Below are 13,269 nucleotides of genomic sequence, written 5' to 3'. Positions count from 1 at the left end.
TAATTTTTCACATTTTTTATTTTTTTAAAAAATAATAATATGATGATATTGCATATGATTGTTTGTGTAGAATATTTTTCGTTATACTCTCATTCTATTTATTTTCTTGCATATTGTGACATATTTCTTGGTAAAGGTACCTATAATCAATTAGATTTTGTAATTCCATGTATTTATTCTTTAGCGTATGAGAATTCAACAAAAAAAAATAAAATGTTAATGTAATTATTCCTTGGAATATGAACATCTTATATGTATATATATATATAAATCATATTTTGAGGAGAAGAATTTTGATATGGTAAAGTATGACCATATTCAGTATTTTAATATTAATGTATAATTATATTGTTAAAAGATACTTTTTGAACTTAGAGAGCAAAAAAATTGTTTGTTTTACAAAGTATATACTAAGGGAGGAAAAAAATTTTGAAAACACAAAAACAAGTTATATAAGTGTTCATTCTACAAAGGCTTTTGTTTACTATGTGTCCCACATCATGACCACTGCAATGACGACGACACCCAGCGCCACCGCAAGAAAACGGTGGCCGGCGGTGTCCACTGCCACCTTCATCTTCGCCGTATATCCCTTAGAGAGCAGATGATTGATCGACACATAGACGAAAACTCCACAGGCCAGACCCATAGACACTGCAAATATCCAGTCAGCAATCTCGCCCTGCGTTGTCGCGTCGATCACAATGCCGATGGCGACGCCCACTGGACTCGATATTGCAAATGCAAAAGCATAGGCTGTGCAGGACAGGAGGGGCCGGTCGGGGATCATCCGCAGGAGTGCGATTCCCATGGCAATGGCGGCAAATATTTTGTGAAGGCAGACCGTCCACAGCGCCCGCCAAGCATCTGCCTGAGTCTCGGCGACCCCAATGGCGATTCCCTCGAACACCGAATGAAAACACAGCGCCGCGATCAGCAGGATGCTGTCCCCGAGCGAGGTGGCTGTTGCGAGGGAGGATTTTGTGAACTGCTGGTTTTTGGCGTCGGTGTTTGCATCCTGACATGACAAAGAAGCTGCTGTGATGATGTAGGTTCTACTAAGAAATGGTGATACTGTAACTGTGTATTTGTCGATTTACCTTTAGGTTTGAATCTAGAGATTGCACGACGCCGTTGTCGGGATCTGACATGGAAAGAAAATTTGGATCATGGAAATGTCAAGGATTGTAACCAATGATGTTTGCTACGACATGAGTTATATACCGACAACATAATATATATGTTAACATAGCACAAAAACAATGCATGAACTAACAACATCTTAATCATAATTAGTACCTTAACCATTTCCAATACAAATGTGTGTTTTCAAAATGGTTTTCTCTCTGCTCATTCTAAAATCCCTTTCTCTTTTCCTCGAGTTCAATGCATATTTTTTCATTGAAAACGTTGTATTTAATACCTATGTTGCATAAAAGTTTCTACTGATCTAAGCCAAAACATTCCAAATGACAAAGGAACTTATTCAATTAACAAAAGCAAGAAGTGAAATGGTTATATGGTACCATACTTACATAACAAAAGACAAAGCCCAGCTTGCAGATGAGTCTAAAATCAAGATTATGTTTCTTGATATTCGACAAATAACCAAAATCCTTAATTTCTAACATGATACATGGTAGCTTTGGCAGCTAAGGGTGTATTCATTCAAAATATGTCAATAAGAGCCTTTAGATTGTCCCGAGCCCCCGAAAGGGGTGGCTCCTCCTTATCTCCACCCTGTTGATTTGCAGCAGGATGGCGATGAGGAGAGCTGCCCTCAACCCCATCAAATTCATGTTTGTCATCATTTCGATCTAGGCTAGCATGCATTCCAAAATCTAAATCTCCTATAGTGTTTCTTTTGGTTTGGAATAAATCCCGATCACACTCAAATTAACAATAGATCCAACACAGCTTGACCTTAAAGCAAAAGATTCAACCATTAAATCAACAAAGTAAAATCACAACAAATTCAGTTACACGATTGTATACCAACACATCTAATTCAAGCTCAGACATCATCAAACCATATATACCTGCGAGCTCGACATCATCATTAGAAGCAGAAGAAGATGAACGGGAGCCATGATCCCCACGACGTTTCCCATAAACATAAGAAACAACACAATCAGCCATCATAGTGAGCAGATAGCCAGCGCTCGCAAGCATGAACGCAAAGGGGTACTCACTACTGCTCAATTCCCCAAAAGTCTCATTCGAATCGCTCAAAAAATGCATCAGCGCAGTTCCTAGAAACACACCTCCCGCGAACTGCGTCCCCAATATCAAAAACCCTTCGTTCCACTTGAGGAAGTAGGGAGACATCCCCCCCGCAAAAGTCCCCACAAACACCAACAATAGGCACCATATTTTCACCAGAACCAGCGACCTAGACCTCAGATTCGGCCTCGCCGGCCCTGATTCGGAATCCGAGTCGCCGGAGGCGACGATGAGGAATAATAGGAGGATGAAAGTGGTCGACAAGAGGGAACGTGCCATGGCAGTTCAGTTCTAGGGCCATGGTTTGAATCGTACTAATGCTATATAGGAAGATGATTAGAGAGGAAATTGAATCGTACAAGAGAAGAGAGGAGAGAGATGGAGACAAGGAGGGTGGGTATGGCCATGGATGGTGATTGTCGATTCTGGGTGTGTACTGCCAAAACGATATTGGGGAATCGTACATCGGAATTTGGGGCAGCCAGTGGGGTTGGATTCCTATTCTTAATTAGTTAAAGGTGAAGGTGAAGGTGAAGGTGCAGTGCAGTGTAGTACAAACAAACAAAACAACGGTAATAGGGCAGCTTACCGATTCAGCCTCTCCGTCACCAATCACCCTCTCCCAATCATTATTATTTTTATTATTATTGCTATTATTATTAAAAGTCAATATATAAGGTATAATGAGAATAAATAGATTTCGTTGTCACTGACAAGTGACAACATTGTAGGTTTATGATAATTTTTATAATTTCATTATACAAAAAGTAGCATTTTAAATCATACTCACTGCTTACATAAATTTTGATACTATTCAACGATCTTATTATATTTATTTTTTTTTGAATTTTGTTTCTTTCCAAAAAATATCACAGTCGTTTCGTTATGATTCAATGGGACAATTATACCAGCAAATAGGTCAACACATTACATTAAGTCATGGCTAATGGGATGGTAAGTAAGACTTTTGTGTTGGGTTCTCCCCCAAATATTGAGTATTTTGATTATTTTTTCATTTAAAAAATATCACATCAAATAATTTATTTTTAATGTTATATTACAAATTTATTTTACATTCAAAATATATGTTTATATCACATCAAACAACTGTTTCAATTCAACTTTTTATTATTAAAAAATTCAAACCCAAAAACTAAAATCCACCGACAAACATACCCTTAAATGATACTCTTCTCTATTTTTTTTTTAGTCCCACATAATTTATTTTTTTTTTAAATATAATTATTTATTATGTCTTAATTTTAATGTAAATTATATAATTAATTTTATTATTATTTAATAATTATTTTTATTAATACATTTCTTAATTATTTTACATATCATTCAGTAAAATAAACATATTTTCTGACACTGAAGGAATACGACTTATTATATAGATTATATTAATCATGCATGTTTGACGAAGTAAATTAGACGAATTATTTCTTAAAACATCAAGACAGGTGCTGAATGTTAAATTATCCATGCCCTTACGATTTATCATTCTTTCAAATAAAGGCAAGAAACATTGACAAAGATTTGACAGGTGGCCTAAAATGGATTCAAAATACAACAGATAGTATTTTATAAAAATAACATTCAGTTATTATTTTATATTCAAAAAAATTAAATACTTATTTTCATCTAAAAATATTAAAATAAAATTAATAAACACAAGTAAACTAATAATTTTAATTTATATATGATTAATCATCGATTCATGAAAATTTCAAAAAAAAATCATAATTGGTTCGCAAGTAGTTATACAAGAAAAGGAAACATCTAAAGTGTGATCTCTTTAGCAATAGGATTGTTCTATTTGATTCAAACCAAAACTAATTATTCATCTGTTTGTTTAAGTTTTTTAACCTGATCTCCGCATTATTAATTATTTTTACTCAAAACTATCCAATCAGTTATTTTTTAACAAAGAAATATTGTATAAAAATTTATTTATGACATAATATTGATATGGGAATTGCCATCTTGAGTAAAAGAGTACATAAACAAACTTACCCACTATGTTCCAATGCTTTCTTCTTCTCTTGCAAATCTTCTTGTCTCATTATGCTTGCTTGTAGTTCAAAGGACATTCTTAAGCATGGTGAAGTGCAAATACCAACAAAGTGAACCAAAAGTTAAAATTGAACTACTTACAGTATTAATACAGAAGAGCCAGCAAGTTATATGTAGGCTCCTCCTTGGATCTTGGATGGCAGATACTTCTCTGACAAAAATGTCAATGACTCTGCCGACAGCGCCTCAATCTCGAATTTGACTGCTCGTTCTAGCATCAACTGGAGTTGGGACCTTGCAAAACAATGTTAAATAGAAAATGAGGTATAAAAAAGAAAAAAATAATCTAGTATAGAGGACAATGTAGCAAACTAAAAGAAAACATAAGGCACAAGGGTTAACCTCCAATGTGGAACTTGCTTCATGTAACACCGATTTAGCATGCTCTCAGCTCTCTGCTTATCTGCAGAGACATTTGATATTTTGAAAGACCATATCAGATTTAATGGATATCATACATTAGTTCTTTATCTTTATCATATTGCACCTTTGTCAGTCAAAGGTAGGAGGCACTGCTGTGGGAACTGATGTCTTTCGCAGTCGGATAAGAAAGCACCAAGCCAGCGGATATCAGGGAGGCGAAGAGATTCAGCATCATAAGCCATTTGCTTGAAATAGAGACACACCAAATTTAATGTTAAAGAAGCCTATCTACATGTACTCAAAATTGTAGCTGTTTTTTCAAAACCACACAAATTAGCTTCTTTGACAAAATATAAAGATATTGAAGATAGATTCAGCAGCAGAATGTCTAACCATAGAACCAAACCGGTAAGTTGTCAAGATGTCAACACCATAAGGGTCATAATCTATCAGGCAATAAACGGGCAGGTGCAATGTTTCAACAAGAAGATGCAGAAATCTGAGTAAAATCATTCCAAGAACATATTAACATGCTTAAATCAATAGTTGCATAAAGCCAATATGTTATTAAACATATTCCGTTACCTCCTTGTTGGGACATCCGGGTATCCTCTTCCCTGTGAATATGTAGTTACTAGAATCACTGATGCTACTAATCAATAACATGAAAAGACAGGAAGATGCTCATACAGTGATAACGATGCAGCGGTTTTTACTGCAGAACTGATCATTTGCTAGCCGCTGAAACACTGGACATTAAAGTCAACCAAATGGTCCTTCAGGTGGGAAAATTAAAGAAAACAACTAATTGAACTTAAGGGGAAAATGCAATACCTGATTCTTTCTCCACTATTAAGATGTACTCGGACACACTGACTATACCTAGTATCAGGAAACATGATCATCTTGTTAAGGAAATTGAAGAACAGCACAAACAATTGGCACTCTAATGCAAAACTAGCACTACATATTCTTGATACACCAGATACTTTGGTTAAAAAAAAATGTTTCTCCAGTTGCACTGGTTGCCATAAATTGAATTCATCACCTAATGACAAAAGAAATCTACAGTTCCATCTAATAAAAATGTGCTGTCTCAATACCTTCCACATCTTCCACATGGACAGGGATATTGTGAGCCTACAGACACAATTAACTCGAATTATGTTATTGAGCAATAGATTTTCATCAGAGAATTCTGTTCTTTCTCATACCGTATTAGGGCAGTTAATGCAATCAAATATCCTCCCAGCCTCAGCAAATTTCAGCCAGCCCATTACCAAACTGATAGGGGGTGAAGCAATAAGTGGTATATAACGATATGGCAATCATCAGTTCATCAATCAAACACACACACATATAGATCAGAGGAAATAGCTACTAAACATGATGTAATAAAATAGAAAGTCTCCAAGAATGTTGTTCTTGAAAATAAATGATCACATATACACAAAATAGGGACATTCAATGAGAACCATTAAAATTGAACTGAAACTGACCCAGATCCAGGTATAAAGCATTTGGCTGTCAGCATTATGCCTTTCCTCATGAAATGAATAAATAATTCAATTTTCGAATGATAGTGCCAACTGTGCCACCATTGTAAGCCGAAGGGTGGAAGATCCTAAATTAATTTTTCAGAAGCCAACTAAAGTAGTTCTATTCCATAAGCAATTAATGCTGCCGTGATTATTATCCTCAGAGAAGCAATTTTTCTTTTGCTCAAAATAGAGAATGATGCCGTGAAATCACTAGAAAGATAAACACCAATTATATATAGCATATAATTGAATTGAAATTGATGTTCTGTGTTGTTATGCTAGTTTTTTAACATTATACTCCACTCATGACATTTGAAAAACAAACTGCCAGATTCTTGTTAAGAGAATGGAATCAGTTTCTATTCACTTAGCAAAGTATAAAATTTTCATAGCATTGTCATAAAATAAACTAAGTAATGCAATGACCTCAATCTCCAGGACTTCATTTATTTTGGTTTTGTGGGTATTTGGTTGATACCTACCCATTTCCAACAGAAACCTGGAAAGAGATGGTACATGCAAAACATATGCTCATAAGTATCATAATAATAACCATTTTCAACATGTTTGCATGAAAAGTGCCTTCATATCACAACCAATTCAGTAATAGTAGTTCTAGAAGCAAAAGCATACCACATTCAAGTTGTGGCGACTACATCCCAAAAGGATGCAGATGTCATTTATTGCCTGGTCAACAACAGATTGTTCTGCTTCACAGTTGAGGTAGAATCAAGTTAGTTTCTAGAAACGAACAACCACCAAGAATCATGATAGTCTATTACAAAACTTTGATGGTATTGAATATTATTTGCCCTTTGGCAGCTTTCTAAATAGGGTATAAAATCTCGCATTCTCACCTTTGAACACTGAAGGGTGCATGTAATAAATGTCTCTTTTTGATCCATGCTTGTTTTCTTGGAGCAGTTGCTGAACTATTAACAATACTCTTAACAGCACATCTGAAAAACAGAAGGTAACCTAGCTAGAGTATACAACCAGCATAACAAATAAGAAAATCAAATATTTTCTTAAGAGCAAGTTCCCTGTTGTCCAAATTATTTACAACAAAAGCAACTCACCCAGCCTACGTGCTTGACTCTCTCTACCCAGAACGAGAATTTCCTTCCCTTTCGGTAAATCATAGTTGCAACAGCTGCGCAAACACAGCTAAAATGAAGCCGTACATTTTCTTATCCGCAAAAGAACTGAGACTTTGATCATTTACCACAAAACGTAAAATGAATGAAGTATAAGCCCGATACTACGAAGAATTCAACTAAAAAGAGGTACGAAAATGTGAAACATCCAACCAGTTTCCAGAAACGTCGGTGCAATAGGCGAGGTACTGATCGATACATAGGGTTGGGGATCGATCATTACATAAATCTTCTACGATCGATCGCGTAAGCTCTACACAAAATAAATAACCATGAAATTAAACCAAAATGCGCTCATCCTTGAGTAATTTGTCTTCTTTAATCAAACTGATTACAGCACGAACTGAAGATATTTCTACTGAAATCATAAATCACAAATATGACCTCCGATTTTCTTTAGCAAGTCAAGGCGATGGTAACTGCAGCCCTTTCCGCCCATCTCCAAAGATGCAGCCGTTTCGGGTGAAAATGAAATCCAATATTTCCGGTATTTATACCAGCGCCGAAAATGACGGTAACCGCGGCTTTGAAATGCGACTTTCGTTTATGTAAAATTTACCTATTATTTTTTTTAAAAAAAAAAATTAAAAAATTAATATTTAATTTATCTTTATTCAATATTTATTTATAATAAATATCATTAATTAATATTTTTTTTAATTTCTAATTAAATTTTTAAAAATAACTACAATTATTTTTTTAATTATTTTTTCAATAAATTATTTATTTTCACTAATTTTTTACATGATTTAGATTTAATCAATCTGAATTTTTTTTTTATAAAGGATGTGATCGATACTTCAAATTCTTATTTGTTTCATAAGATATGCGAGTATAGTCTCGAGTATGGTACTATGAACTATGTCTATATATTCTTGCAAAATAACAATGGATCTGTGAACCGTTAGATGCTTGTAATTGTTAGATATAGAGTATGGCTTGAAGAATATTATAGTATGACGGAGTGTTATGCTATTGAGGAGCAGCTTGCAAATATGGCTTACCATTATATACGAGTGTTGGAGCATATGTCATATGTCATAGTCCGCGGCACACTGTAAGTTTCGATGGTGCTAACGTCTTGTACATATGCTTGAAGCCATTGTTGGCCATAGTTCTCAAATTCAACTAAGGTGAGCGGCTATAATTGATACATCCTGACACTATGTTTAACTTAAAAAGTTAGTAAAGTCGTGTTTATATATAGTATCTGTTGGGTTTTAGTTAGAAAACTGTGAATAATTTATTGGTATATTTTCTTTGAATAGTATGGCCTCTCCATTGAGTCCGAGTGAATCTTTTCGAAATGAATGTTGATGCGGTCAAAAGCCAGAAGATGGTGTATAGACAACATTGATTTATTTCGCAGAGTTAATTTAATTGTCTCAAAGTTTACTATATTCGGATGATAATAACTAATTTATATATTTTTATAAATGTTGACGGAAGATGTGGAGTATTTATTTTTATTTTTTATTTACAATATTTTTATAAATTAATAATATATATAATTATAGATGTTTAAAAATATTCTATTTTACTTTTACAAATATCATTTTAAAATTATATTTAAATAAAAAATTTAATTTAAATTCAAATAAAAATATATTGAGTAATAATATAATATAATGTCTAATTAGTCCTTCTACTCTACATCATTTTTCCATATTTTTTATTTTCTTTCATTCTACATCATTTATTTTTCTTTAAAAAAATATATTTATACACTTTAATTACATTTTAAATTTTAAATTTTTTTATTTTAATTAAATTATTTAATTATGTTAATTTTAATTTATAATTATTTTTACTAATAAAATTTTTAATTAATTACTAATTGTATTTTATTTATATTCTTTTAATTATTTATTAATTATATTTTACATAAATTATTAGCTAAAATTGTTGGGAGTATTACGTAAATAACATTTTTAAATAATTACATAGTTGAATATGCTGCGTAAGCATAGATGACCCCACCATCAATCAATCCAATTAATCATTCACTAACACGTGTCTAGCAAAGTGAGGTAGCCTAGCCCGAGCACTAGCTGGCCTGCTATCTTGGCCTGCCTGATGAGGAGCCCGAACCGGGTTTCCCGGATCCGGACCCGTAGCCGTATGTGGGACCCGCCTGATGACCAATCAAGTTCATTCCGTACATCCCGTCGTAACTGCTTCCAATGTTCATCCCGCCGGTGGCAGTGGAAGCGGCGGAGGAATCCTTCTCTCCTCTCCCTATCATGGCGCTCTTCTCCCCCTCGATATCCCTGAAGCGCTGCAGATAGATCTTCAGAGGCTCCACGTACTCCTCGAATCCCAGGGTAGTCATCGCCCACAACAAATCGTCGCCGTTTATCGTCTTCCTCTTCTCGCGCTGGCACTTGTCCGACGCCTCGCCGGTGACGAAGCTGATGAACTCCGACACGCATTCCTGCACCGTCTCCTTGGCGTCTTTGGATATTTTGGCGTTCGCCGGCAGTGCTTTCTTCATGATTCTACTGACGTTGGCGATTGGGAGAAACCTGTCTTGCTCCCGAAGGGAGCTCTGGTCCCGATTCCCGCCCGATTCGTTATCGGAATCCGCCATTTGAGTCTTCCGACGTACAATTCAACACTCTATTTCTTCTTTTCACAAAATATTACAGAAGGAAAGCCCAGAGAATATTACAGTTGGAGAGATGCTGTTACTTTCCAGCGAAAATTAGGGTTTATGAGGAAAAGGAAAAAGGACAAATTAAAGGCTGAAGTTCCGGCGGATATGAATTTTATATATTTCTACTTCCAACTCGAAGAATCAAAACAAAAAATATCTAAATTCCTACAAATTAAATCGCGATCAGCTATATTCAAATTACTGCTCGGAAGCTTAGGGAAACGAATATTCCGACGTATCCGGGGGAGACAGGAAGAAGTTAAAGATGAATAGATATGAGGATACTGCCTGAGAGTGGATCCGGAGAATATTCCGGCGCCGGAAAATATGATCGCGGCTGTTGGAGCGGTTTGAGGGAAAAGGAGGGTTTGGGAGTTCGGAGTTTGTGAAGAGGGAATGCGAGTGAAGATTGTTGAATCGAAGGCTATCTATAATAAGGCGATTTGGGTGACACGTGGACGATTGTGGACCGTTGCATGCCGATAACTGTGGGTTGGCTGAGATGAAATATCTACCGTTCGATTTGTTGAGGAATAGATCTCATCCGTTCTTTCATGAATGCGGGCACGTGGTTTCTTGTGATTGGTCTTTAGTTGCCCAATAGGGATTGATCTTTCAGGTGACGTGGCTCACGCTTCATTCCCTTTATGATTATTATTATTATCTATGTCACAATTTAAGTATTATTTTATTATTTTTATTTATTTCACTTATTTTTTTTATTTTAATAAATATAATTGTATCATAATACTTTTAATTTTACTTAATTTACAAATTTACCATTATATATCCAATAAATTTACACAAGTTTAAAGCCCTAGAAACCAAAGAAGATTGGCTAGAATGGATAGTGTTTGGTTGACCTCACATGTTTACTTCCATGGTAAGAAATATATCAAAAGATAAAAAAATTTAAAATCACTATTGACTAATAAAATATTAATATATTTTAATTTACTATAAAATATTCTATTTTATATTCTTTATTTTGTATAATTTGTCTCTATTTTCTATTTTTTATGTCCCACATAATTTGTAGTTTCTTTATTTGAAAAATTAATTATACACTTTAATACTTTTTAATTATTTACTAATTATATTTTATCTAAATTATTCTATCTATATTATTTAAGACGGAAGGAGTATTATTTTAAACAATTTTTATATTTATAATACAACAAAATATTTTAAAAAATTTTAAAATATAAATAATAGTTTTATTTTTTTTAAAAAAAAAAAACCAACGTAAAAAATAGTGTGGAATTTAGCATTGGAGCCAATTTACACGAAATCGACCAACTTTGGCGCTGGGATAGAAATACCCTTATGAACTGTATTTTCTATTTTCCGAGTGTTCTCTAGATAAATTTTCGATCGAATATAGTGACTAACAAAGTAGATTCGACAATACAAATCACACTAGTTACATTAGTATTACATTTTGGATGTTAAAATATTTAAAATATTTAATTTATAATTTAATTTAAATATTTATTAGATTAAATTATAATTGTTGTAGTCTACCAACTCAATTCTAAAATTTGAAATGTAACATAATATCATATACATATATATATATATATTTTATGTATCAAAACAAATAGATTAATGGATGTGTTTATTTTGATGAGTTTGGAAAAAATTTAGTTTTTATTTGATGTAAAAATAATGTTTTATGAGAAGGTTTGTGAGAGAAAAAAATATATTTTTTTTTCGAAAAATGGAGAGTTCAAATAGTAAAATTTGGAGAAACTGAAGTAAAGAAACAGACACATTGATTCTAGAAGAGCTTTAGTTACTGTGCTATTGGGTTAAAGTGTATTTGATATAATCAATATATATTTATAAAAAATAGAATATATATTAATCTAATATATAATACATATTTTGATAGCATATTATATAATTACATACAATATAATATATTATAATTTTAGCATAATAATTTTGTTGATGTATTTTTTTCAACAAAAATAAAGTAAAATTCAAAGATATAGAAAATATCCTTAAACTTGATTAATTAGTGCCTGAGATTAGGAATCTCTAAACACTGTATGGTACAGAAAATAAACTGGAAAATAAAAGACTGAAATTTAAAGTGGTGATCCCCAAATCTGACTTTGCTTTGTTGAAGTTGATTGAAGATGTCTTGCCAAATGATGATCCAAATCCTTAAATATTCTTTGAAGAAAACGTTCAGAACCGTCGTCTGGTCAGTTACCATAACCGTTGTTAACCGCCCCAAAAGTTCTCTTCTATTGACACGTGTGTCAACCGTTCTACTACGTCCGACCTTCAAAAAACCGTTCGCCAGTTGCAACTTCCTCTAACCGCCCCAGAACTGCTCTCTCACCCGACCTGCACATGCTACTTCATTTGGTCCGAACTTCGTATCATGTCCTGACCTCAATGCCCGACCTGCTTCTTCGCCCGACATCATTTGGGCCGACCTCCGCATCAGCCGCCCTCCGTCTTTGACCGACTTTAATTGGTTCGACCATGGACCAACCAAATGTGGTCCCTACCACGGACCAACCGACCGGCTCTATTTGCCTTATCTCTTTAGAAGGACAGACTGTCCTCTGGACAGACCTCCACATCTGTCCGTACCTCTTCCTTGCCCGACCTTTCTCTTGACAAACCTTCGCGTCTGCCCGACTTCGTCTTTCACCCGATCTACGGTTTACCCGACTTGGGTACACCTTTTTTCAGACTCCGCCCGACCTTTCTTCCTTCCCGATCTTTGCATCTGTCCGATTGCACCCGACTTCTGGGTCATTTAAATTATATCCAGACCCGTCCAGAATCCCACTGCCATTATTTATTATTATTATTTTTTTTTTTTGTGCTTAACAAATTTATTATTATTTTTTAATATAGTGATTATCAATGTTAAATCTACAGTACAATATATATAGAGACATTTTAGTATTTTAAAAGCTACTTATTTCGACACAGTAATTATCAGGATAATTGATATAATTTTTTTTTTAACTTAAGTTTGAAGCAACAAAAAGTTTTGAAATATGGCCAATCTGCTTTGATCAAGAAAAAGTTATTATTATTATTTTATTTATTTATTTTTGTGCAATGTAAAGGTGTATTCAAAAGAAATTTATTGATTTACAATGAACTTTCATAGACTACAACACATGAATATATGTGCTGTGTTTGTTTCCAAATAAAAGATATTGGACACGCAACCAACCCATGTTGATCCGATCAAATTAACATATGTAATGAAGATAACCCA

General features: G+C 34.0%; 2 protein-coding genes across 3 annotated transcripts; both read right to left on the bottom strand.

Annotated features, from left to right (window-relative positions):
* Nucleotides 1-344: 344 nt before the first annotated feature.
* On the bottom strand, nucleotides 345-7,822 carry LOC127249737 (meiotic recombination protein SPO11-1). 2 transcript variants are annotated; one of them, XM_051272682.1, is made up of 18 exons: nucleotides 7,745-7,822; nucleotides 7,514-7,613; nucleotides 7,283-7,356; nucleotides 7,061-7,162; nucleotides 6,837-6,910; nucleotides 6,686-6,702; nucleotides 5,877-5,946; nucleotides 5,766-5,802; nucleotides 5,497-5,544; nucleotides 5,353-5,411; nucleotides 5,248-5,279; nucleotides 5,056-5,161; nucleotides 4,787-4,907; nucleotides 4,642-4,702; nucleotides 4,381-4,533; nucleotides 4,240-4,297; nucleotides 1,101-1,144; nucleotides 915-1,018 (listed from the first exon to the last, which is right to left on the bottom strand). In XM_051272682.1, the coding sequence occupies exons 1-15, from the start codon at nucleotides 7,797-7,799 to the stop codon at nucleotides 4,407-4,409; spliced, it is 1,083 nt and encodes a 360-aa protein (XP_051128639.1). In that variant the 5' UTR covers nucleotides 7,800-7,822; the 3' UTR covers nucleotides 915-1,018; nucleotides 1,101-1,144; nucleotides 4,240-4,297; nucleotides 4,381-4,406. The 2 variants fall into 2 exon arrangements, with proteins under 2 accessions (XP_051128640.1, XP_051128639.1); XM_051272683.1 differs by lacking the exons at nucleotides 4,240-4,297; nucleotides 4,381-4,533; nucleotides 4,642-4,702; ... (11 more) ...; nucleotides 7,514-7,613; nucleotides 7,745-7,822 and adding an exon at nucleotides 2,040-3,369 and having other exon boundaries at nucleotides 345-1,018.
* A 1,457-nt stretch (nucleotides 7,823-9,279) lies between these two features.
* Nucleotides 9,280-10,404, bottom strand: LOC127249738 (nuclear transcription factor Y subunit B-3-like). The gene has a single exon (XM_051272684.1). It carries the CDS (start codon nucleotides 9,948-9,950, stop codon nucleotides 9,420-9,422), a length of 531 nt encoding a protein of 176 aa, XP_051128641.1. The 5' UTR covers nucleotides 9,951-10,404; the 3' UTR covers nucleotides 9,280-9,419.
* Between the last annotated feature and the right edge of the window lie 2,865 nt (nucleotides 10,405-13,269).

The sequence above is a fragment of the Andrographis paniculata genome, unplaced genomic scaffold (assembly GCF_009805555.1).
Source record: "Andrographis paniculata isolate CXL003 unplaced genomic scaffold, ASM980555v1 Contig36END, whole genome shotgun sequence".
Taxonomy (NCBI): domain Eukaryota; kingdom Viridiplantae; phylum Streptophyta; class Magnoliopsida; order Lamiales; family Acanthaceae; genus Andrographis; species Andrographis paniculata.
This window is presented reverse-complemented; position numbering and strand designations above follow the sequence as displayed.